At 41.9% G+C, this 25,524-nt stretch overlaps 1 protein-coding gene across 1 annotated transcript in view; it reads left to right on the plus strand.

Moving 5' to 3' along the window:
- ZCCHC24 (zinc finger CCHC-type containing 24) overlaps positions 1-8,011 on the plus strand; it is a 107,928-nt gene extending 99,917 nt beyond the window's left edge. The window contains exon 4 of the mRNA XM_030951159.1: positions 1,565-8,011. Within this exon, the coding sequence (XP_030807019.1) occupies positions 1,565-1,678 (114 nt within the window). The 3' untranslated portion in view covers positions 1,679-8,011. The remainder of the gene's footprint in view (positions 1-1,564) is intronic.
- Positions 8,012-25,524: the final 17,513 nt, after the last annotated feature.

The raw sequence follows: 25,524 nt of genomic DNA on the forward strand, positions 1-25,524 counted from the left end.
TGAAATATAAATGAAGTTAGCCCCAAGGCCTACATGGTGCAGGACAATATCATGGTTCAAAACATTGAATCAGAAACAAACCATTGACAATCACTACTGAGTCATTCCTATATATTGTTTTTCCTAGCTGTGCAACATAATAAGAGTGTTGCACCTAAAATCTAGTGCAAGCAAGCAAGAATTCGCAGACATCCCTTGTTCAAGATGATAGAATATGTTTTGTGTCATTTTAGCTCCTCAGAGAGAGAAACCCTTCTACTCCGTGATTTATGAGCAGTTCTTGCAGTATTACATAGCCAAAAAAAGAGCTTTAAATATCTCTGTTCCTATCCACAGAGTTTCAGGTAGGTGGCTTGACAAAGAACTTATAAATGAAATCTTAGATGATCAGGTATACTTTAAGACCTTACAGATAAAGAGAAATCTTTAAGATTAAGAAAGGCGTTAAAACGTAAATTGCCAAGATGGTGTAATTTTTATTTACCCACCTACTGCTCCAAGAATCACATTTTGAAGATATAAGCAAGGGTCTAATATCCCTGTAAAAACAGAGAGAAGCTTGTGGCTAGTTTTCAGATTTCACACCACATGCTGTGTCTACCATAGTCCCATGAAGAACTGCTGCCTTCGTGGCACTGTGCAATGAAGCAGCCTTTCAGATACATTTCATGAAAACAGTTCAATTATGAGTTAGGGAATTTGGGAGTGTTTTCCAAGCAAATTGTGCACTTTATTAACTTCTACCTCACATCTCTATCACTTCCCTACCTATTAGACTTCCCAAACCTTTAACTTTGTCACAATATTTAACATGGGTATTTTATTTCCAGAATGACTGCGAGGCCTTTTACATGCCATGGAAAGTGAAAGCACAAATACCTAATAACAATGAATCAGCTTAATTTCCTCCAACACTGTGATTTCATGAATATTATTAAAAGTACATCATTTATTACTCAGATTCAGTGCAAAGGATTGTGTCATGATGTTGGATTTTGCTTTGTTTTTGTATAAATTTGGAATTTTTTTAAATTTTATTAAAAGCTTTGCAGCTGCTCTATTTCAAAATTTTCAGCCTCAAAACCATGGGACTACCTATTGGGAAAGCATCATTTAGCTATGTGGTATCTGTGCATGGTTATGACAGTTTTCTCCATGTAGAAGCTAGTCCTAACATGGATAATCCCTGCTCTGCATTGCTGGGTAATGAGATTCCCAGGCTTTAGGTGTTAATGCCTTTGGGACATCTAAGTTACTGGAGCTAAGCAAATGAACTCTTTTGTTACAGGTTTTTATAAATGAAGTCCTCAATTCACTAGTTTTGTTATTTGTCGGCAACAAAGTCAGCACCACCTTTATGAAGAATGACAGTAAATTGTGAGGTCACTCTGAGCCAATGAAGGGCTGAAAAAAATCACTCCATACCTTCAGGAAAGAAACATGGTACCATTTTAATTACCAGTAGAAAGCTCAGTTACGGCATAACAGTAGACTTCACATGCTTGATAAAGAGTACCAAGGACAAAACCTTGGCTCTAATCTGATTTCCTTCCCACCACTGCAGAGACCCCTGGAAAAGCCAGACGGCCTGGATGTGTCAGACCAGAGCAAAGAACACCCTCAGCATCTGTGTGAGAAGTGCAAAGTCTTGGGCTACTACTGCCGCCGTGTGCAATAAACCTTCAACGTGGCCTCTTCCCGTCCCCATCATCCTGAGAGATTCTCTGGCAGCATGCCATCAACAGCAGCACAACAGACCAAGATTAAAGCTAAAATAATTGCCAATATTGCCTATCTAATAATATGCCTTACCATTAATAGAATGTAACATTTCTCGTGTGCATGTGCATGCATGCAATAGGTATTTACAGGACTATGATTTGTATACATATATATGTAAATTTATATATGTACACACATAAGGTGTTACTGATGATGTTCACGACAGAACTACAGTTACAGGTTCTGCTGATTGTTTACAGAGACCCTATATCACAGCCAGGTGAAATGAAGTACTTTTCAAAAGGCAAGGAATAATATTCACAAGGAATATTTGTTACGTGTATGGCTTTTGCAGAGGTTCAGTAACTGTGGGGCCACTAATTGTAAGCACTCACCCACAACACAAACACTGTTATTATTATATGACAAGACAAAGGAAGATGAAACAAGCCACAGCATAAAAGGGGAATTACTGCTTTCCCAGTTTTAGAAAGTCTTAAGAGTTTTGTGCTGCTGATTTCTTGGACTTTTTTCTATTTGTTACCATCTCTTGGGCAGGGCTTAGGCAAAATAATTTTTGCAGGACATAGAAAAAAAAGTGAATAATTGTTTGAGGGGTGCAGGTTGGGTAGGAAGGGAATGCCATAAGATTCCAAGAGGTTTTTGGAGGAGACAAAATTGGCTTGCTTATGCAACTACCAGATCCTTCTCTTGTCATATAATCCCACTGACATGGCCCCTTCTACGTGCATGACGTGTTCTTAGGCTTACAAGCACGCTAAATTTACTATGAATAAGGAGATAAGAATACTTTAAACTGACCCCAATATCCTTAACTAAAAGATTAGCCAAACTTACTATTTATAGTAGTTTAAAAGCCACTTTCTGGAAATATTTTTATGTCCTGTTTTCTACTATAGAAATTTGTTATAATATGAAGCATGTTAGCCTTAGGGGTGTTTTAAGGCATGGAGAACATTCTATATAACCCTCTTTCTTTATGTCTTCCTGAAGAAGGCCTACATACCTGGGGAGAAATTTAGGAATTATATTTCATTGTCCCATTTCAGGTAGAACTTTGCACAGGGACAGCCTGCTGCAAAGAACATCTTGTCAGGGATTGGCAAATATAAACTGAAAGTACCTCGAGACAGTATCCTGATTGTATGTCTACAGTAGTGAGAGTCCATTGGCAAAAGGACACAACAAGCAATTAATTTGTAGCATTCACTAAAAAAATAGAGGAATAATGTATGAAGTTGGGAGGGGTTTAACATCAGCAACTTACATTTTTATGAAGTTTCCTTTAGGGAGATTGATTTGTGTGAATGATACTTAGAAAAACACTTTAAATCCTAAATAACTTGATGTGAACTAAATGTGTTCCGAGGACTAGCTCTGTAATGTAAAGACATTGGGGGTTTATGCCAAGTGATAGCAGGATGTTACCAGTATGTCAAGACAAGCTCTTATAAAGAAAGTAGAGAACTTATCTTGAGTATTCATCTAGGGAACATGAAGCTCCTGACAAATCTGCTGCAGCATCAAACTCTTCCCATTTCCCTGCTTTGCTATAAGCAGGGCAAAATTGCATCTGCTTGTTTGGTGGGAGTGGCAGGTACGTATCTTGCAAACTCCATTATTTATGGGCAGCCCGAGTGACCCAGCCTGCTGCTCACAGCAATGGATGAGCATCCTGACTCCTGGCTTCTGACCACAGCTCTCCCATAGCTCCCTGATTTTGGGCAAGTCACAAGATCCTTCTGGACCTCAGTTTCCCCAACTGCAAAAAGGGGGTAATAATACTCTAGCATACCTACCTCACAGGAGAGTTGTGAGGTTTACTTAATATCTCTTAAGTGTTTTGGCATCACTGGATGAAAAGTGCTATGTAATGCTAAAATAGAATTAACTAAATTAATCGCTTGGAAACTACTTTTGCCCAGTTAGCAACTCCAACTAAAATAGCTGAAAATAATATTATTGAAAGTAACACTAATAAACAGTTCAGTTGCCTCAGTGAAGATATGCAGTTTTAGCATTTTCAAATGTAAACACATTCTTTTGCACAGATTCACAAATTAACTTAGAGACAAATTCTCTCAACAAAGATATTAATCTGTCTATACAAATAAGAAAATACACAAGCAAATCTAGGGGTGGATTTTCTAAGCTTGACCTCTAGGATTAATCTCAATAGTTTGTTTCAAGCATGAGTAATTTTGAAAGAGCAGCATTTTAAGCCAGATCTATTTTTTCCTCTTGAGCACTCAATAGTACAGGAACAAAAAAAATCACCTAGATGGTTCACATCTAGCTAAACAACATCTAGAAAAACCCCCTTAGATGAAGATAGGGGAAAACGTTATTTTATTTTCTCCTGAAACTATGATGTTGCTATCAAACGTTTTGTTCAGTACTGAAATTATGTTATGATAACCACTAAAACCAGTAAAATAGCACAACTCCTGATATAGCTGTATCACTAGATCACACACCAGCAGGTTCTGACAAAAAGCTGACTAAAAGACACCATTATAGGCATTGGTATTTTCATGACAGTGCCCTATTAAGAATTGTTTATCCATATTCAACACTGCAAGGCAATGCCTTTAGCTTATGGATTTTTAGATTGTACTAAAAATACATGTGATCTACTTTAACACAACGCCTATAGGTGTAGCATAATTCTTGAGAGCATACTTATGAGAGTTCAGTATTTATATTATTGATGTGTTCCTAGGCAGAAGACATATAAAGTATTTCAGTGATACTTAGCATATCTGTAACAAGGGGAGAGCAGATTTCCCCCTGCCCTGGCGCTGGGGGAAAGCAGATGAAGAGCACAAGGTGTGGCAAAGCACGGAGTGACACTGCCGTGGTTTTAGGCGTAAGGCGAGGCACAGATCCGGCGGTGCGGTGGCAGCGGGCACCGCTCCCTGCGCGGGCTGGACCCGGCTCCCTGCAGCCGGCCCGGGCAGGGCAGGAGGGCCGAGCTCGGACTCCTCGTCCCCCCCTGCATGGCCTGGCTGCTGGCATCGCAGCTCGGGGCCCGAGCATTCGCTCCACACTGAGCCTGTGCAGTGCGAGTGGCTGGAAAAACACATCCACATAATTGTGTCTAACAGCTTATGAACATTGGGTTTTATTTAGTGGCACAGAAGGGACATTTCTGAATTTTCATTTCAAAGGAAAGAAAGGATGATTGATTACGAAATATAGATTACTTCTACTCCCTCCCTCCCCACACAAAGGGAATTCACCCATAGGTGTAACCAGCTCCTTCCAAATCAGAAAAAAAAAAAAAAAGGTAAAGGCGCAGATTTTTGATGGGGAAAATGAGGAATTGATTTATCTTTAAAATTTTAGTGACTGCTTTCTGATGTTCTCTAACTAGCTCTACATTGAGAGCATCAGCTAGCAATTGTTGAAGGCATTAGTAGACAGTATTGGCAGGAGTGAAGAGAGCATCAATAAAAAGAGTTTTAAATCAATACAGGCCTCCCTAAACTGAATATTCTTTAGAGGTGTACCTGAGAGCAGTTTGGCTCTGTGCATTTATTTGGCAAACTGGATTTTCAACCTCAGATGCTTGCTGTTGACAGCCCACCAATATATTGTCCTTTTTTTTTTAATTTTCACCTTTTTTGAGGTTTTTTTTTTAACTTCTATTTATTTATTTAAAACCAGCAACAAAAACCAATCAAACAAATAAACACCCTACAATTTGTTTCATGAGTTGGTCATAACATTTCATATCGAATTTGGCATTGGCACACCTCTGGAAAAATGTTTGAGGAATTTGAAATGTGTGTCATAGGTTTTTAGCTGCTTTAACCTAATGAGGCTACAATGAAGTTATTACAAATACTTCATTAAAGGTGATGAAGAAATATCCTAGTAGTTTAAAGGATGGTCCACATTTTAGCCAGTTCCTACTGCTGCTACAACAGATGTAAAATGATGCCACACAAGCAAAGTTTGAGGCATTTTTGTCTCAAAGTTGCTATTTAATTTCAGATAAATACACAAGAGTATATATTCTTTCTGGAAATAGGTGTATTTTGAAGTTCCCCATTATATGGGACTTAGTTTTTAAACTAAAAATGTGAAGTTACATATGTCTGAAAGAAGCCTTATACCTAGAAGTATTATCTACATTTTACCTTTTTATATAACATGAAATTTAGATTATACATGGATTGTATACCTGTGACACTCTAGCATTTTTTAAAAAACCCAAAACCTACTTAAAACATTAAAAGTATAGAGCTTTTGGAAATGTCAGACTCCATAGACTAGGGGTCTTTGTCCTGCAGTCACATAGAAGATTTTTTTTGTCCTATTCTGGATCCTAAGAGTTGTCCACTGAACAGTAAGCAATAAATCATCAACATGTGTTTTTCAAGTTAAGTAGATAGACATATATTTTCCACTTGCCTTTGCCAACATATTTTAAAATGTGATTGAACTATCCCCATAGAAAAATCATTCTTTCAGATATCACTCCACTCCCAAGTGGGCTTCCACCCATATCTCTTTCTTATCTGCAAAACCAGTGCTGTCCATTGAGGTTGCTATATCGCTCAAGTGCTCAGAGGTCTGTTTGAGATCTTAGATATAGGGATGATGGATTGTGTTTCTAGGATGAATTTCAAAGGGACAATCGTGTGCAGTTACTAGCTAGAAATGATTGATATAAATGTTTACCCCTGTATGAAGTATTTTACAGTTTTACTTGCAGATGTGTATTTATCTTGAGTTATACTTGACATAGAGTTTCTTTCAATTTTTTTTAATACTATGTGTGTATTTTGGAAACCTTTTTAGATGTTAAAATTTTTGAATGGTTACAAATATTTCTTATAATACTGAATTGTTATCTGGAAACTCTTTGCAGTAACTTTTTTGTATATATTTGAGGGCCTTTTTAAAAAAGTATTGTTTGTTTTTTGGGCAAAGTTTTTACAATTGGGAAGCTTTCAGAAGGGCCTTCCTCTCAACTAGGATACTAACAGAGGTAAGAGTTTTCTTAAGTATTTTGCAGTATTTTGCAGAACTAAGGATGTATCCTCAAGAAAATATTTATGGAAATAATTTATTTTTTTTTTACAATGCTTTTGTCTGTATAAAGTATGCAACAGAACTACATTAAGAAGGAAATATTGTCTACATAAAATATTATATGAAAGTTGGTACATAATTCTGACAAAAAACCTTGCAATTCTTTAAGCCATATTGTTTTTGTTATCCTTGGATGAAAATATCAGTATTAAGTAACCAGTGTATTATTCAAGTGCTTAGACTTATATGAAAATGCTTATACGGTTTATTTATGTGTATTTGGGGAACGAGTGCTAGAAAAGCTATCACTAGACATGTAGCAAGTGAGGAGCAAATATCAGTATACTGTCACTTTATGGCCTTGTGAGAGACACACCGGTGTTGAAAGCACCATGGAGACTCAGCTTTCAGAAACTCCGAAGCACAAGAGGTGGGTTTCAAATGGTGGCTCTTTCCTTCCCCATAACTAGAGGGGAAGAAAGTTGGTTGGGACACTGTTTAACTTGACTTTCACAACTCTTTGCAGACTGTGAGCTCAGCTATGCAGTATCATCTACAGCAATAATATCAATCAAAGGATGTAAGAGAAAAGGATTGAAGTAGATTATTGTAGGGGTTTACATTTATTTTAATTAGAACTCATAGCAATATAGAATATGCATGTGCACGTATTCGAAGCATTTTACACTTTACATTTCATGTAGTTTGATTATATTATGAAGGATTGAGTTTTTAGTTTGATATTTTACAATGCTAAAATGGGAGGTCTGCCCAGCCCTATACTGGATTCTTGTTTCCTTTAAAAGGTTATTTAGTACAGCACTCACTGCATTGTGTAATAGTGCTAAAACTAACACTATTTTATTAATTTCTTCAGCTTTAAAAAAAATTAACCTAATGATTATTTGTTTAACTGTACCCACTGACCTTGTCAGATTCAGTTGGCAAATTGTGTAATTTCTTTTTCTGTAACTGTTAATAAACTTGTACAGCTAAAACAAACAAAACCTATGGACAAAGGCCTCAGAGGTACCAGTTCTGTTTCAGCAATCAAGATGACAGCTTGATCATCTGGTGACTGTGTTGCTACCAAGACTGTAAAACCTCTGTTGTGGATTGTCCATAAAATGGCATTCCGACATGTGCCTTATTTGCTGGATAGTATACAGCTTTCCTCTAGTATTCTAGCATTTTAATGCTGTATTAAAGTATTGCAAAAAAACCAGCAAGAGTGTGGCATGGTTTTCTTGAACATTCCTTCCTTTGACAATTTACTCCCAGCTGCAGTGGGTTCCTGGCTATGGCCTGGCCAGCCACAGTCTGGTGCCTGAGGAGCAGACCTGCCCTACCACAGCCGTGACCCAGACCATGGGAAGATTTTCTCCACTGCAGGGAGTGCCTCTGCTGCAAGGAGCCTGGTCACACCAGGGTGACAGCTCTGCACTGCTAGTGGGACACCTCGGGTTAATGGTGCCAGCTCCTGTTTTTAACAGCCTACTCCTTCTCAAGGAAAACCTTCTATAATCAAAGTACACTTGTAGCCTTTGGTTAGATAGGAAAGTTTATGTGCCAGAAAGTTGCTGTAGTGAAAAATAACATTCATCATTCTTTGCAAACACAAGAAGTTAGCAAGAGCTAGACCTACTAAATGCTTGTTGTGTATTAGCAACGCTCTTCTCACACTCCCAGCCAAGTTCAGTGGCAAGTACTTTTCTCCCAAGACTGATAATACTGTAGTGATTGTAAGTCAAAATAAGGGTGTCAAGAAATTAACTTTGGATTTTAGGTATCCTGCCTCTAACATAAGATTGCCTTCATTTAAAACAAGCAGAAAAATTTTATTAGACACACATTTTTTTATACCTGATCATTCCTAAAAAACACACTGTGTATTAGCCACTTGGAGATCTTCACCACATTGACACCATTTCTATCACACAGCAAATCTGATTTCTGGATTTGAGTCCTCATTCAGCCCACATGAGAGAGAGCAAAAACACGCCTGCATTTGTGCATTGTTAGGCAATGGTGGAAGAGGTTAACGAGGAATTGTACAGTTCTGCAGCCACGAAAACAGCGACTATTTCACCAAATGGTGAAAGACATCCCCAGCTGAGCCCCATGGAAAGGGAAAGCACATATTCAGAACTTGTTGGTGAATTTTTTTTTTTTTTAAATAAAACACACTTCACTTCTTCACTTAAAATTTGGCTACAGCACTTTCCCATAGCAAACACAAGCCACAAAGCCAAGCTCAGAACTGAAATACATCTTTCTTTTTACAGAAGACCTGGGGCTTCCCAAAAAACCCACAAACACCTCAGATTTAGCACTCAACTGAGACAAGAAAACATGCTGAGTAGAACCAAAAAGTCTTAACTCCCTATTACCACATTTTCTATGATTCCTCAAAGAAATAACCTTTTTATATTTAAAACAAAAGTAGATGAACACAAATGATATGGCATCAACAAAAACAAACAACTCTTCCATCATTTTCATTGCCGAAGCATTTCCCCTTCCTGCTCTGTGCGAATGAGGCCAAGAGACAATGCACCAACCTGCTTGCAATGGAAGGGCCAAATGATTCCCACTACAGGAGAATAATAGTGCTTTTATTAACAGGGATTTCATATAACACTGATACTTCAAAATAAAAAGCTGTTTCATTATTCTTAAATGAAAACCCATTTAAACAGCACACCAAGGCTCCTACTCTTCATGTTAGTCACATCACCCCAGAAGCTTCTCCTCAGATCCTCCCACTGTATAGCAGGAGTACAGACTAGACCTAAAATCCCAACTTGGAAGGGGAATATTCACTGCCATATAACACAGTCAAATGGTCTTTCCACTATGAACTAAAGAAACCTCTTAACTGGAACATATAAAAATCTTACTCTTGATCAGTATATGTAGTTTTGTGATCCTGAAAAACAGAATGCAACATTTAGGTTTGCTTTACTCTAGTGCTCACCTTCTGGACTTAGAGAAACAGATCATTTGTCAACTCCTGTGTGGGAACAACCAGCGCTCCTCAAGCACCTTTGTTTTACTGAAAGTAATGCAATTGCTCTTCCTCACCATCTGTATCTCACATTTCAGATAACCAAACCCAGAAAACGGGTCATTATACCAAAACTGCAAAACCTCATTCAAACAACTTAGATGAATACCTCTCACAATTCTTTTGCAAGCTTTGTAAGACATTTTGCAAATGAACATGCTGAGAAACACCTACCTCAGTCAGCCTTTATGGGGTCTTTATCCAAAGGGCCAAGACTGAAGCAGAGGCAATTGCAGTTGTGAGGTGTTGGAGCATCCCTGACGTGCAGCCCAGGGTAGCAGAGGCAGCCAGCACTGCTGTGGGAGAGCAGAGCACTGTGAGACAGCCCTGGGTACAGCATTGCCCAGGCACACAGCTCCAGGGCCAAAGAGACCAGGAGCAGCAGTAACCATGGGCATTCTTTGAAAGCTTTATTTCTATGCCATGAGCTTAGCTAAATAAAAATACAGTCATCATTAAGGTTTTCTTTTTTTTTTTTAATAGGAGTTAAAAAGGGACCTTACATGCCCAGCTTACCCAACCAAACTCCATGCCTACAAAGGAAGCAAATCATAGCCAAATGCTTTTTGTACATTTTAAGGGGAGTAAGATGTAAACCAAAGATTTTCTTCTAATCACCACTCTAGTTTCCTGTTCACCAGCTGAGGCCAGAGAAGCGAATGCCAGAACACCATAAGAAATCTTTCTCTTAGACCATTTCTGAGCACATCAAAGCAGCAGGTATGGGAAATCTAACACTAGCCAGCTTGCCATTAAGTTTCCTTAGAGTTTGGCAACATAAGGAGGTATAGCTCAAAGGATTTCCAAGGAGCCAGACATACCCAACTTGATTTCACCCAGCAAAACTTGAAGGAATAATACAGGAAAACACTGCAGAAGTAATAGGAAGCAAGACCTCAAAACTCCCTGCTTGCAAATAAACCAATGATAAATAGATAAATACCACTAGCACAGGAAAAAAAAATACCTCTGCTGAGTACCCTCAGGTCAAAATTGAGAGAGTTGAAACACACAGCCCCTGAAAAGGGCCTCCTTTGTCTCTGCCTCACTTATATTGGCTACCAGCCCCGATTGCTGAGGGCTCCATCTGTGCTGGCCAGCTGTGTGGGGGGTGGGAAGGGGATGGAGGGGAATGGGGGTGGGCACCAGCTCCTCCACAGGTGCAAGCGCTTCCTGCCTGGCTGTGCGGGCCGCAGCACAAACCCAAGAGCCCTCTCCAACAGTGCTACAGGAAAAAAGAGCACAGACATCAGTGCGACCAACAGGAATCTTCACAGGCTGCTGGGAGGCAAAGGATACTTCAGTTCACATCTAGGAGAGACAACTCTCCTTTTAATGTTCACAGGAATTGAAAGATCAACACAATTAACGCTTCTGCAGCTGTAGAAATTTCACTAAGGGACACACACAAGTAAAATCCACTGCACAGAATCTTGAATAGAACACCTTGAAATCGATCAATTAAAATTGCTTTGCAACATGCCCTGCTGGCGCCTCTGAATGTCTTAGACAATTTGTGAACACTAAGCAATTACACACAGAAGCTAATACCTTGCCCAGTTACTAAGGTGTGGTTACTTCTTTGGATACTTGGCTACAAGTATTTTTGCATTTCTTTAATTAAACCGAAGCAGAAGTGTCTGAGTTAAATAAAGACAACCACTCACACCAACATGTTCCAGGATTTGTAGGAATGAAACTGGGTTTATTAAGTTGGGAGGTTAACAGTAATGCACTGATTCAGAGTAGCAAAAGCAAAACCAGACACAAGTAGCAGTTGAGTCCCTGATGCTCAGTGAAAGACAGCCCAAATGGCACATATTGAATAACAGATTTTAAATTAGCTACTAATAGTCAGGAATAAGTGTGTTGTGTTATTTTGGATTGTTCAACTCAAAGTCATAATAGTTTCAAAAAAGAGACAAACAGAGGATTTGGAAGTAGGAACATGAAAAGAAAGAGAAAACATCATTATATAATCCTTATCACTTTAGAAGGACAAAACAGAAATCAAAAAATTCAGGAATAATGAAATGAAAGAAATTATTTCCTTGTGAAAGGCATCTGTGCACTGGGCCTCCATCTTCTGGAAAAGAGATCATTAAAGGCAGATGTGTTAGTATCCCACAATATATAATAAATGACACAAATAAGGGAAGAAATATTAATTGCTTCTACAACTCTCCTAGAAAAAGGGAATTTTGGATACAAACATCTGAGGTAATATAATTAAAACAAAAATTTCACACAGCAGACTGAAATGCATAGTCATGGCATATTCTAGCTGTCAAAAGAATAAATGAGATCAAAACCAACTACTAAACCACATTAAAAAAAAAATTAAACTCTGCAAGAGTTATTAACCACGAAGCTGTGACCCTGCTCAGGAAGTCCCAAAGCACAGAAGCCGCCAGCAGCAAGAGATGACGCCAACAGAAGGTTGACTGCCTGTGGTTCGTATCTTTTCCCTCACTAAACTGCTGTAGGAAAGAGGATATCTGAGTAGGTGCTAGTCTGATTGTTGTCTGGCCCAAGGATTATTTTTTGGTGTGACACTGGGAGCTGCAATATGTGAATGTAAACATACTTCAGCCCCATATGTAAGGAAATATGTGGCACCCAGCAGGCACCTGACAGCTGCTGGGGAAGCCTCAAGCAGACATGCCCAGGGAAATACCCTTCAGCTCTCCAGCATTCATGCTGTGAAAGAAGACCTTACAACTCACCTATCCTCATGCTTACTTGGGCTAATTGGCAGGAAACTAATTGAAAACTATCATAATTTGTACTCTCCGACAGAATATTGCACCACTGTAGAAATTTTTTTTGTTTGTTTGGGTTTAATTTTTTTAAAATTCCTTGCATACAGTATTTTTTAAAAAGCTATTCCTAATTAGCTATGTTTAAAGCTATTTTAAATGCATCTATACTCTGCACTCCTTTTTGCTGGGCCACACCACCACTGTTGCTCTCCAAGTGGCAAGGACAGGGTTTAGCCCTTGCTTGGCCTTACCATATGGTTTTCTGGGGTCACAAAAGAATTTACTGTGCCAAGGAAAATTTCTAGGAGGTGTTTAATCACCTCTGAGCATCCAAAAGGTCCAGTAAATGGAGCTCATAACAATGAGGTTAGAGGTTCTGGCCGAGCCATGCACAGTGTCACCATGGGAGGCAGCCAGGCTGTGCTGGGCTCCCACAAGATTCCAGCCGTGCTGTGCTCAGCCCTCCTGGCCAGCAGCAAGCCACAGCCAAGGACACCCTGAACTGACAAGGAGGTTGGTCAGCCTGCACCCATGTTTCCTAATCTACTGATTTTAAGCCTTTTACTCCAAGGATGCAGCTTCACACCCAGGAGCTGCAGGAAAGACATGAGATGTGCATGTCTGGATTGAGAAAAGCTTTAGCTTTTCTGCCATAAATATCTCTGCCCATCTCTCTACACATGGAGGAAATGTCAGTCTGAGGCAGACAGAAATATTTAGACCAAAGAAGATACATCAGGAGGCTTTTATAAAATAAATGTAGCCAAGAGAAGAAAGTGACCTTTTTCTCCCCTGATTTCCTTCCTGCACTGAACTCTGTGCACCTCTTTGCAAGAATTTAACACAAGAGAAGAAACAATAGAGTCTCAAATAAGGCTTTACAGTCCCAGCAAAGGGGAAATTCAGCCTGACGTGTGTGTGATTTGCTCTCTCAAGGATTGTAGGTGTGAAGTAAATCTTAGATTTTTTTAAAATAAAATTTAATGCACTTCATAAATATATTCTTCCCTTCAACACCTTACCAGTAAATCTGGCTGATTTCAGCTTTCTAAATATGATAAGTTGGAGAAATTTGTCACCTGGGTTCTTTTTGTAAAGATAGACAATACAGCAGGTAGCGATGGGCATATAAGCCTCACTTTCACCCTGGCACATATTCTGCTTTTCTTAAGCGTTAAAAAAGGCACTTTTTTCTTAGCACAGATACTGTCTAGTCTCCAGCATGTAACCAATCGCCTTTGGGGACATCTAAGAAAGAAAAAGGAAAAAGAAATCTGCTACTAATTCACTTCAACACTGTGTTCTGTTACCCAGAACAAGCAAGCAAACAAACAAAAAAACTCCCCAAACTAATTTCCTAAAAAGCTCAGCTGGGTAAAATCTGTTCAGTGACTGGAATGAGACATGTATGTTTAGATTATAAAATTGGTGAACTTCATCAGAGGCTCCTTCACCTACAGATACAGGTTGTAAGTGATTGTGCCCAAAACAACTGGAACTGTAAATTCCAAGCCCCTTTCCCTTTTTCTGCAGACGCAGGTAAGTGACCACAGCCAACTCCCTACCCTTACAGGAACCAAATCAAGGTCTCTGTATTCCAATCACAACTGTGATTTCTGTTCTTTGTCACACAGTCCCAGTTACTGGCTTAGCAGAGAACCAAAAAAATCTCTCCAAAAAATGAGGCAGACAGCACTGCTTTCTAAGGGCTGTGAACTGAGTTCATGCTTGCTCTACTAGTCCCAGGTGTGGCCAATTGAGCTGGGTTACAGCCAATCCTGGCTTTTCATCTTCCCAAATCTCCTTCTGTCAAACCTCACTGCAAGAGCTCCAGGAGGATTTCCCATCAGGGATGAATCTGATTTTTCTGTCCCAGGAATGGCCTGGTTGGAGCCTCTTTGCTTGTTCTGGTGGAGCCACTGCACAGCTCCTTGGGGTGGAGCACCACTGCTGGGGGGCACTTTGCTCCCCTCAGCTTTAGGGAAGACAAGTTACACAGTGCAATGGTTTTGCGGCACAGCAAAAACCATCCCAGCCAGAGAATGCTGGGTATGAAAACGATCCTCCTGATTTCTCCTTTCAGCACGTTTGTTGCCTAGCGAGAAGGAGGCCGAGATGGAATGAGCAGACGGGTCTGCAGGATCGGTGCTGGCAAACGTGGAAAATTTTACAGCTTCTGGCTCCAGCCCCAGCTTGTCCCCACTTTCCACGAATGCCTAATTGAGACTGTCTGGCTTTTTCCGCAGAGGTGGGAGCCAGTTTCCAGTCAGGGCATATGGGTGTATTCTCTAAGTCTTTGCCTTGTAAAGATTTAGCACCCAAAAAAGCCTCCTGTCTCCAGGATGATTCAGTTGGCTGGTGAGGGAGTGGCTGCCAGGCAGGAGTGAGGGTTGTTGCTGTCGACAGGAAAAAGCAGAGGGTAGAAGGGGGGAAAGAGCAGATCTCTTGTAAATCACCTCATTTTGTATGGGGCATGGGCCCCATTCAGGGTACTACACTAAAGTCCCTGCTAGACAGAGAGCACATCTACAGCTGCAGCACAGGTGCACGGGGGAGCAGGGTGAGGGTGTAGCCACTGTGGCTGTTCATCCCTTGACAACACCTGCGGTGCTTGTGGTGTGACCCATGAGCAGGGCACTCTGCTGTCCCATCCCCCAGCGCAGTGTGTGCCAGAGACCACCTGCAGCAGTCCTGGGACTCACCTGGCCCTGCACCTTCACCTCAGCCTCAGGACCACAGCAGCTCTTGCAGCTGCAGTGCTCTGCTGTGGGTTCAGAGGGGAGGTCCCAAAAGAAGAGGTGTGACTGAGTATCACTGGGGATGGCAGTAGCTCCCACACCAGAACCACCTGAGCTGCTGTTTTCCATTTGCAGAGCAGCAAAGAGCCAAGCAATGCCAGAGCTCAGCATCCAGAACAGGATGGGGCTGGCTGTGCCACGAGCTTTGCCCCTCACTGGTGTCCTGTATGTGCCTGAGTCAACATTAACTCACACCCAGCCTAGAGAGGGAGCAAGCAGATAACACCCAGCTAGGAAGCAGTCTGGGCTCCCCAGTGTGCTGTGTTCACACTATTCCTTTCTCAGTGGGACAGACCCTGCACCTGCCAAACATAACTTGGATGGTGGAGTGGCCTGGCCTATCATGAATGTTGGGGGTTTATATTAATCACATGGAAATAATTTTGGACAATTAAGCATACAGATGAAAGGCCAGCTGGCTGCATATGTTCTGTGGGGCACGACCTAAAAGCAGTCCCAGTCATTGAAATGATGTAGTGTGAAAGCTGGATTAAACAGGTCAAGTAAATTTGGAGCAGCTAAAATAAACTGAACTTTCTTCCAAAACATATGTTGTGCTTGCCATATAATATTGCTGTACTATGGTAGCATGTCCCACACATGCCAAAATTGTGATACGCTTGTTCCAAGGTCACAGTGCCAGAGGGAGAGAGCGAGGATGGTTACTTTGGAAAAAAGCCGCTCAGAAAGTAGTTCTGTGACAGTCATAAGCTCTCCTGAATGAGCTGCCTGATAAAGCTTTGCACATCTTCCTTGCAGCCTACCTGCCCAAACAGACCAAGCCTAAGGAAGGCATTCAGTCTTAGACTGAGCAATCAAACACAAATGAATGTTCTGGACTTTTGGTTCCCCCTATAAACATTTTCCAGCCAGTGGTAAGCTGTTTTGAAAACCCCCAGCAGCTTGGCTGGGAGTTGGAGACATTTTACAACATCTGGGGACGATTCCTGAATCGTTTCCTTGCATACACCTGTACTGAACTCCATTTGCAGCAGGTTTACTGTGGAGAGACAGCCTGCACTGCCCATCCAGGACCAGGGCTGGGAAGGCATCACCGCTGGCCAGGACGGCCAACTCCTCCTGGCAGGGCTGGCAGGGGACTGGGGAGTGGCTGACAGTGTGAGCTGCTCACCATTCCCCTGTGCTGACCTTGCTTTAAACATTCACCAGTAACACACAGAGGGTAAAACACTTTATTGGAGTGATGTGGCCATGAAGGAAAAATAAATAAAACTGTCCTCAGCCACTCACAGGCAGGTTAACAAAGCTGGGCATTAATCATTCTGGGAACACAGGGAACCCAAAGTGAATTACAAAAGGGCTTGGATCAGCTGCACCCTTTTTCCATCACATGGTTCTCCACATCAACCCTTGCCCAGGTCAGTGCTACTCAGACTTCCACACTGCTCTTGGGTTTTTTCCTACCATTTAATTGCCATATGCTTTGTATTATCTTTGTTTTTACTTTGTCTTGGTCATCCCAATCCTTCACTACACCAGAAAATCAAGAGTTGACAGCAGTAAACAATTAGATAGTAAAACACAGCACTTGAAAGATAGGAAATGTTAAGGGTTGACTCCTCAAATTCTTCCTTGTTTGGAACCCTGTGACATATAAAAGTTTTTATCCATCTTGAACTCATCACTGGGAAAGTGCTTTTAGTCCATATGTGTGGTTCTAGTAATGTTTCTTTGAATGGCTGTATTTTAGTTTTGTTACTAATTGCCAAAGCCTCATTTGTGGGGCCTTGATGAAAAGAGCATGTGGCATGAAGTTCCCAGAGCTAGAGAAGGTAGGAAGGGCATGCTGCCCCAGGGACAGCTGGACAACACACTCCTTTTTCTTATTTCTCCATGAGAATCTCCAAATGCACCAAAGTCAGTGAGTTTGCAAGTAATATTCTATAAATGGAACCTAAAAAGCCATGGAAAACTTTATGAATGAAAACTACTTAAGAGAAGGTAAAAAAGCTGACTGATTCCCAACTAGCCACAGGTGATCTAAATGCTGGCCACACTGACTGGCTGGTTGTGTGCAAAATTCCTGGTAGCCAAGATGCCTGCTTGGAGGCAAAGAGAAGGTCAAAACATGAAGAAGTTCTGAATCCTAAACGTGTGTGAATGTTCCTGGAGTGCAGAAATAGACCATGAAAATAGGAGAAGAAATCAACTATATTCAAATTTTTGTGTTCTGCGTTTTATTTCCTATAAACTCTCATTTTCTATATCTATTTTCTGTCAAATCTTGATCTGAAGGCTTAATGAATAACCATTTGCTTTGGTTCAGTGCCAGCCCCATTAACCTGACAGAATAATATAGAGAGAAGCACAGCCTGCAGGCAGCTTGGTGCCCACAGGAGCTTTTGGGCAGTGTGTGGGAAGATGCCCCTACCCTCTGCAGAATCCCAGACCAGGTTTTCTGTCAGCATTTAGAAAAATGCTCCTTGGCTCCTTGGACACAGCCATCCCAGCCATAAGGAAGGGTGACAGTAAAGCACAACAGATAAAATCCAATCTTTGGGGTTTGTCATACATTTATGTAGGGATTAGAAAGTAGGCAGGGGGCCGACTGCAGAATAACAACCCACTTCCCCTCCAAAATTACATATGTATTTGAAATTGTTCCTTAAAACTTACTGAGATGGTCAGCTTCAATGCAGCTGAAACCTCAGCACATCAGCTTGTTGGCTATTAACTCTTTTACCCAGATGAAGGGCTGATACAGCCCCTATTTTTGTCCTGCAAAACTGTCTTATGCTGGCAAGGCAGCTGCACAGATTTCACTGACTCCAGGTGAGCCCAGCCAGGTGACTGCTCCTTGGGGATGCTGCCATGCACCCAGGACAAGATGGAAAGGACACAGTGAATGTTGACAATTCCTGAGAAACTGTACCTGCTGCCTCCAAAGCCAGCCCAGGTTTTCACCTACTGGCTGAGGCAAAACTCACTGTCATGCACCCAGCATGCCTCTCACAAGTCCCCAGGACAGTGTCAGCAGCTTGTGCTGGTGCTGGGGGCTGCAGTGCTCCTGGCCAGCTGCATTTCCAGCCTTTCCATCCCCCCCGGTACCATGGGACATCCTGCAGCACTGACTGCAGCTGTTATTTGCTGCTGTGCTGGCAGTGAGCCTCTGAGGGGGTGTGCTCACTGAGGCCTATTTTATATATGTCCAGAAGGATCTTTGGTAAAATCAAACATCTGAGCTATGTCAGTGCTGCATGGTTATTTCTGAAGGCTGTCTCTGGGCTGTTTGTCATATTTCTCCAGAAGACTTTTGCCAGATGGCTGTACATGGCTGTGGTGTTACTGAGAGCTAAATGAAGACCTCATGCAGGAGCCCCTTAAAAACTCTCATGCATTTTGTTTGCCAGAAAAACAATGATTTTCAAGCTGAACCAAAGTTTTAAAGATAAATCTGGATTTTTCTCAACACATTAGAGCTTAGAGCTCTTTTTTCTGAAAAACAAACAGGGGCTGGTGGTGGAGTACTACAAATACACTGACAGGCTGCCTGGCTTATGGCAGGATAACATCCATCATTTTGGTAGGGCTGACAGAACCTGAGGGGTAACACTGCAGCATGAGGTCCAGCCAAGGCTGAGCATGCCGGTTCCTCCATCCCACCAGTGTCTGCTGGCCAAGGAAAGGGGCCAGGAGGGAACTCAGGGTTTATCTTCAACCTCTCCTGTGCTGTAGAAAGGAGGAGAGGGAAACCTGTATTCTGCAGACTGGCAGAGCAGCGGGATTTACTTCTGATGGCTGCCTTGTATCTGGTCACCTGGCTGGAAGCACAGCAGCACTTCCCCAGTAGCCTTGCAGGGGACTGCCCAGGACCCCACGCAGTGAGGGATTGGATCCCCAGGGTGCTCCCTCTTTGCTGGCACTGAGGTGACACTGGCAAGAGGGGGAGTCTACTCTAGGCACCTGGCCAAGGCAAAATCCTCTCCCATTCCGCTTTTGCTTGGCTCTTCCTTTGGAAGATGATTTCCACTCCCAATGGGCCTTATGGTATGAATAAGGAGTGCTCTGTGGCAGAGTACCTACAGCTTTGACAAAGACCAGATTGCCACCACAGTTATTTCCTCTTGTGTGTAAAAAGGGAAACTGTGGCATCACACACAACTCTGGGCAGAAATAGCTGACAAATACCAACTTCTTCATGGCAAAAAATGCTGCTAATGGCATCTGGACATCTCTCTGACATGTTAAAGTACTAATTTCAAATACCACCCTCTGATGTGAAACATATTTTTAGCTGGAGGAATTGGGATGTTTTGGGGTGTTTTGCCTTCATAAGTAACCCCCTGGCTTAGATGTTGACTTCAGTTTTACAGCTGCCACCCAACTCCCTGAGCTCAAGGACACGATCAAACCAGAGCCCTGCTCACTGGTCGGCTACTTGGGCAATACAAACACACACAAATTAACATCTCTGGACATTTCCAGGAGCAATGGAAACTAATAATTCTTTTGGACAGGATGGATTTCCTGCTGAATTTAATAACAACAGTTGGAGACAACTGTCTGGATACTTGCTGCTTTGAGATAAAGAGCCAGTTAAAAACTGTAGTGATTTTCCTTGCAGAAAATTGGTGTGTGACAGCCAGACATGTACTTTCTTATTTCTAGTCATCAGTGTGTATATTTATAGAACCCCCACCAGAAAAAAATGCTTAAGATGAAGGAATAAACTCAAGACAGCCCACTATCAGCAAGCTTGCTTTTTACGAGGTTTTCAAAGCTATACCAAATTTCAGGGCTCTGGGTAAAGGCTTTCACAAGGTCTGTGTTTGGCACCCATTTCCCTTTGAATTCAGATGAAGCTGGGAGACTAACTCCCTTCAGGACCTTTCAAACTGCCAGTTTTTGTCTGCAGTGGTATAATAAAAACACAAGTGGAGAGAAAGAGAGAGACAGAGAGAGAGAGGGAGAAACTCCTCCAAGAACAGACTGAGAACGAGACTAGAAAGAAATGATAAGGAGTGCTGGGAAGTCAAGATTCACATCAGGAAAGGGGGGTTTAAATGCAGTCATAGGCCACAATGGAGTGTTAAAGCATCTATTGTGACAGCTCATCTGCTGGAAGTCGTTATATTTCAGCCAGTGACTCATTATATAGTATAATAGCTCTTCCAGCACATCTTCAAAGAGAGGAACCTATCCTCATTTCCTAGATTAATTTTCACACCTCAGATTCCAGGTGTGTGCTTTCATACAGTAAATTAGGTACCTGGTAATTTTTTCCCACATTCCACCTATATGATGTCACTCAGATATTTCTTTCCCTCTCTCCCATTTTATTTTCCTTTAAACTAAAGAGTCTCTTTAAGACATTTTCTTTTACTCCAAATAATTTCTGTTGTTCTTTTCTGTTACTTGCCTCATTTTTCAACAACTTTTGAAAGCATTACCTGAACCACAAAGAGCATACCTTTGTTTGTCTCTCCTGTTTAAACTTCCCCTCTTTCTACTTCCTAGTCCCAAGAATTCCAGTGGCCCTTTTGCCACAGCACCATAATGGAAGCTCATGCTGGGTTTTGACTCCATAGCAGCCCCTAACTCCTTCAGATGAGCATATTTTAGGATGCTATGCTCACTCTAAATGTGCTGCCTCCTTGCTTGCAGAAGTACAGCTTTGCAGCTGGCTGTGTAAAAAATATCAAGTCACTCTCATTATTGTCTCAGATTTTCCTGCCATCATCATTACCTGTTTATCATCATTCTGTCCATATGTTTTATCAGCAATGGTTTTCTGTTGGTATTGATGAAAATTACTGATTGGGAATTGGTTAAGATGTTGTAATCCTTGTAAAATGCCTGTGACTGTACAAGCCCTGTAGGTCTGGCAGTCGCGGGGCAGGGAGCATCAGCCCGCGCATACCTCAGCATCGCCCAGGCCTTGAGGGGCCCAGGGTGGAGGTCATTTCCCTGGGACACAGCTATATTTTGGGTGGGTGTGAGGGGCAGACAAGCCCATCTAGTCCTGGATGTGTGACAAGTATGAGCTCATTAGGAGAGACTGCAGTTACAGCCCAGCCTTCCCTCTCCACTGAGACGAAGTCCAGCAACACGATGTGCTCTGAGACAAATGAACTGGCTTCCCCTGGGAAAGCTTCTAAAGACTAATGGTGTTTGAGGGAAAGCATAGCTTGAAGGAATTAGACTTGATTCCAATCTGACCACAATCCAAAGTGAAAATTAATTCCATTTTAAATACTAGATTCTTTATTATTTCTTTTTAGTTACTGAAAAAGACTCTGAGTTGGATCGTCATCTCTTTTACTGGGCCCTCACCCACTAGAACCAGAGTCCTTTTACAGCTCGTTTTTATCTGACAAGGATTACTTTACTTCCCCACCAAACTATCCTGGGCTGCTCCTCTGCTAGAGCAGACTATGGAGAAAGAAAAAAAAAAAACCAAACCAAAAACAAAACCCTAGCCCAGGCTGGCAGGGAACGCCAATAACACAGCACATTTTGCTCAAAAGCCAACACTTCTGCCAGTTCATTTAGAGGCACCTTTGCCAAATTACCTTTGCCAAATTACAAACCCTTCAGGAAAACTTTGGGCCCATGAATGCTTTTTGGTCTTTGGTATGAAAGGGTCTCACAAAATGAGGTCAAGAGAAAACATTGGTATTGCAATCAAGGCTTATAGGTGCCATTTCAATCACTTCAAACCCTTCACTTTGCTTTGTAAAACTCATGCAGTCATTCAGTCCTATCTGTCAGTGGCTGCTTTTACTTGAAGTCACTCATTCACCAGTAGAGATTTCTATCCCATTCATTTATCACTAGAGAATTCTCTGTCTCCCCATTAATTTGTCACTAAGGATTCCTATCTCTCCTCAAAACACCCCTGCATCAGCCTGGAGATGAAGCCAGCAGCAGGAAGAGCTGACCACCAGCTCCAGGACACAGCCCCTGCTCACCCAGGGGCTGTATCCTGGCAGCCTGACACTTATCACAGTGTCCTACCATGGGACAAAATGACAATATATAACAGTGTGGGGCTGCATTACCTCCTCTGAACAAACCCTCCACAGGGGCTGTAAACATAAAAACCAGCCATCATTACATGCAGTCCTGGATGACCTCATGGTGAGGGTGTGAGCTGTGCCCAAGCGCAGTAAAGGCTGTCACAGCCCCCTCCCAGGTCTTGGTGGAGATGCCACCAAGAGCAGGATCCAGGGGACAGTGGCCCAAGCTTGCAGAAACCAGCAGCCACCGGTGTGGTGTTACCCTCAGAAGGCAGCCCAGCAGCACAGGCAGCTCCTGGTTTGGCCACGTTGCACTCTGGAGCCTGGCTAACCCCTGGCAGCTACAGCAGGAACACAAAGCACAAGGAACAGCTCCCCAAAATGCCAAGTCAGCAGTTTTCTTATCACAGGAGACTGAAATACACTGGGAGAGTTTCCCACTAAACATCAACTACTAGGCCTTTATTTATAGCTTATAAAAGTAATTGCATTTCAAATCTGTCCAAGGGAAAGAGGGGCTGGTTTTTTTTTTGTTTTTTTTAATCTATGAATTTTGTTACCAGAAAAACTGCTATATTAAGCATGAACACTGATTTTTAAAAAGCAAAGCCAATAAAAATGATCCAGAGGACAACATTCCTTAACAGAGACCATAAACTACAAGGACAGGAGAATAGCAATATGCAAAAAAGTGATAGGAAATGAATACTTTTTACTGCCAGTTAGTCTTACAAACAGAACAAATCACATCAGTAGACCTAAAATAAATACATATATACTTTCAAACTCAATACTGATCATATATGCTTGGGAAGAGTTTCAGGTGGCATTGAATTTAATCCTGAGACACTGCTAACCACACTGGGCATTTTGCCTTTAACAGTAGTGGGTAAGGAGTGACCCCATGAACCGAACAGCTTTGTATGTCCAGGTGCAGGGATTCTTGTTCAGGGAGGAATCTAGAGGAGAAATGACAAGCTGTTTGCTGTTGTATTGGGCTTGGGTTTGTTTTAAATATTAGAGACCAGTTTTCAAAAGGTGCAGGGTTTGGATGCAGCCATTCAGACATAGCTGGGCAGAGGTTTAGTCTAGGTCCATTTCCAGTTTTAATAAACCAGTGGCTGTAATGAAGGACGAGGAACTTTAAAGTGTGCAGGGCTAGGATATAATATTTTATAGTTCTTTCTGCAAGGCAGAAAGTTGATATCTCACTAATGCATACTAGAGGTTGTTGGAGAGTTTCCTAAAATAAAGGACCTAGTTATATTTTTTTGTTTTTATTCATTCTGCTCTATAGTCTGTGGTTTTGTTTTTCCAGTTTTCCATTGCTCTTTGCCAGAGAGTACATAAGACATGTAAAATACTCTCTGTCCTCATTTATGTCAATGGTCTATTGGTATCAATGAAACCACTTCAGCACTGGGACCCTAAAACTGGGATGCCCCAGCTGTAAGACTATTGGAAAAAAAGCTAAGAAATAACTGCTTATAAATTAAATGCTTCACCAGGAGGAGAGAGTCTTGTGCTAATAAGTTACACTGGATTGGAATTGCATAAAAATGTCACTGATTATTGCAGGTCTGTATCAGCTTAAGGATCACACCACATGGCCATAACTCAGAGAATCATAGAATCAGAATGGTTTGGGCTGGAAGGACCTTAAAGACCATCTAGTTCCAAACCCCTGGCCAAGGGCAGGGACACCTTCTGCCAGATCAGGTTGCTCAGGGCCCCATCCAGCTTTGCCTTGAACACCTTCACGGATGGCACATCCACAGCTTCTTGGGACAGCCTGGTCCAGTGCCTCACCACACTCACAGTGACGTTTCAAGTCATTTCTCCTGGTGTTTTTCCCCCTTTGGGACCACTGCCATTTCCCAGCAATCCCCCTTACATGACTAGACAGGAGGGAATGAGCTAGAGACACCTGGAGAGGGGACAGAATCCACCTCAGCACTCTGATCAGCAGGAAACTGGCTCAGCAGGTGAATGATGTCAAATAAAGACAAGATCAGGACTGGTTTATCATCCAACTCACGTTTCTGCCCAGTTTTGAGAGAACAACTAAAGAATACATGTTGGATCTGTGACTTTGACACAAGAGTACTAAAATAACAAAAAAGGGTAAAATTCAGGATAATTAATTACATCAGTGGAACAAGAACAATTTGGGGTTTTGTTAAGCTCAGGACCTTAATCAGCAATGACACACTTGGGTAATATTATTTTAACCCTTTGACTCCTTGATACAGAGTTCAGCCAGCTCTTGGAGGGGCCCTACTCTCAAAGAACAAGAGGGTACAAACCTTTGTTATCTGCAGGCTGTAAGTAGCCATTGAAAAACTGTCAACTTCATTCCTGAGGAAGCAGCTTCTGGAAAGGTGGAATGGGCCATGCTCCAAATGTCCCAAAAGGGGGAAAAGCAGGAACTGAGTTCTCTTATGTGGGATAACAACGGCTGCAAAATCCCACTGAAAGCAAGGCAGAACTCTCATGCTATAAGTTTAAGTTATATTTAAAGGCTTAGGAGGCAATGCTGACACACCACTGCAGAGGACTGTCAGCTGGATGGGAACCCTCAGCCATGCTGGAAGATTCTCATTGCCATGCCTTCCTCCCAGCTCCAGCGGGCAGAAGCAAGGGAAAGGCTTACACTCAGATCTGCAGAGCCCCTCACTGCAGACAAGCAGGATGGCTCAGGCTCAGGCAGTGTGAAGACACCTGTGAGCCAGCACTGGCAGGAGGAATGGGGACGTGGGGATGAGAAGCTTTACAGCCCTGCAGTGTTGCAGGTAGCTGTGTGCTCTGCTTGTGTCTCTCTGCAGCTGCAGGCTCAGCTACACAGCTGATCTCCAGGCTAATGCATCACTGCCCTAATTTTTTAATTTTCATGGCTCCTGAAGTACATTTAGGTTTGCCTTATCTCAATGTTTTTTTCCTTAAATAATGTGTCAACTCTTCTCCTATGGATATAAAATATTTTCTTCTATATTCTAATGTTCTGCATCCATATGAACCCTTCATTTCCAAGTTTGTTTCACTGACCCACCTGGCACTCTGGTGTGGGTTACTGCAGCTTTGTTCCTCTTCAGTCTGACACCCTTGCTCTTTCAATTGTGTTTTGAGTTTAG

Source organism: Camarhynchus parvulus, chromosome 6, assembly GCF_901933205.1.
Source record: "Camarhynchus parvulus chromosome 6, STF_HiC, whole genome shotgun sequence".
NCBI lineage: Eukaryota > Metazoa > Chordata > Aves > Passeriformes > Thraupidae > Camarhynchus > Camarhynchus parvulus.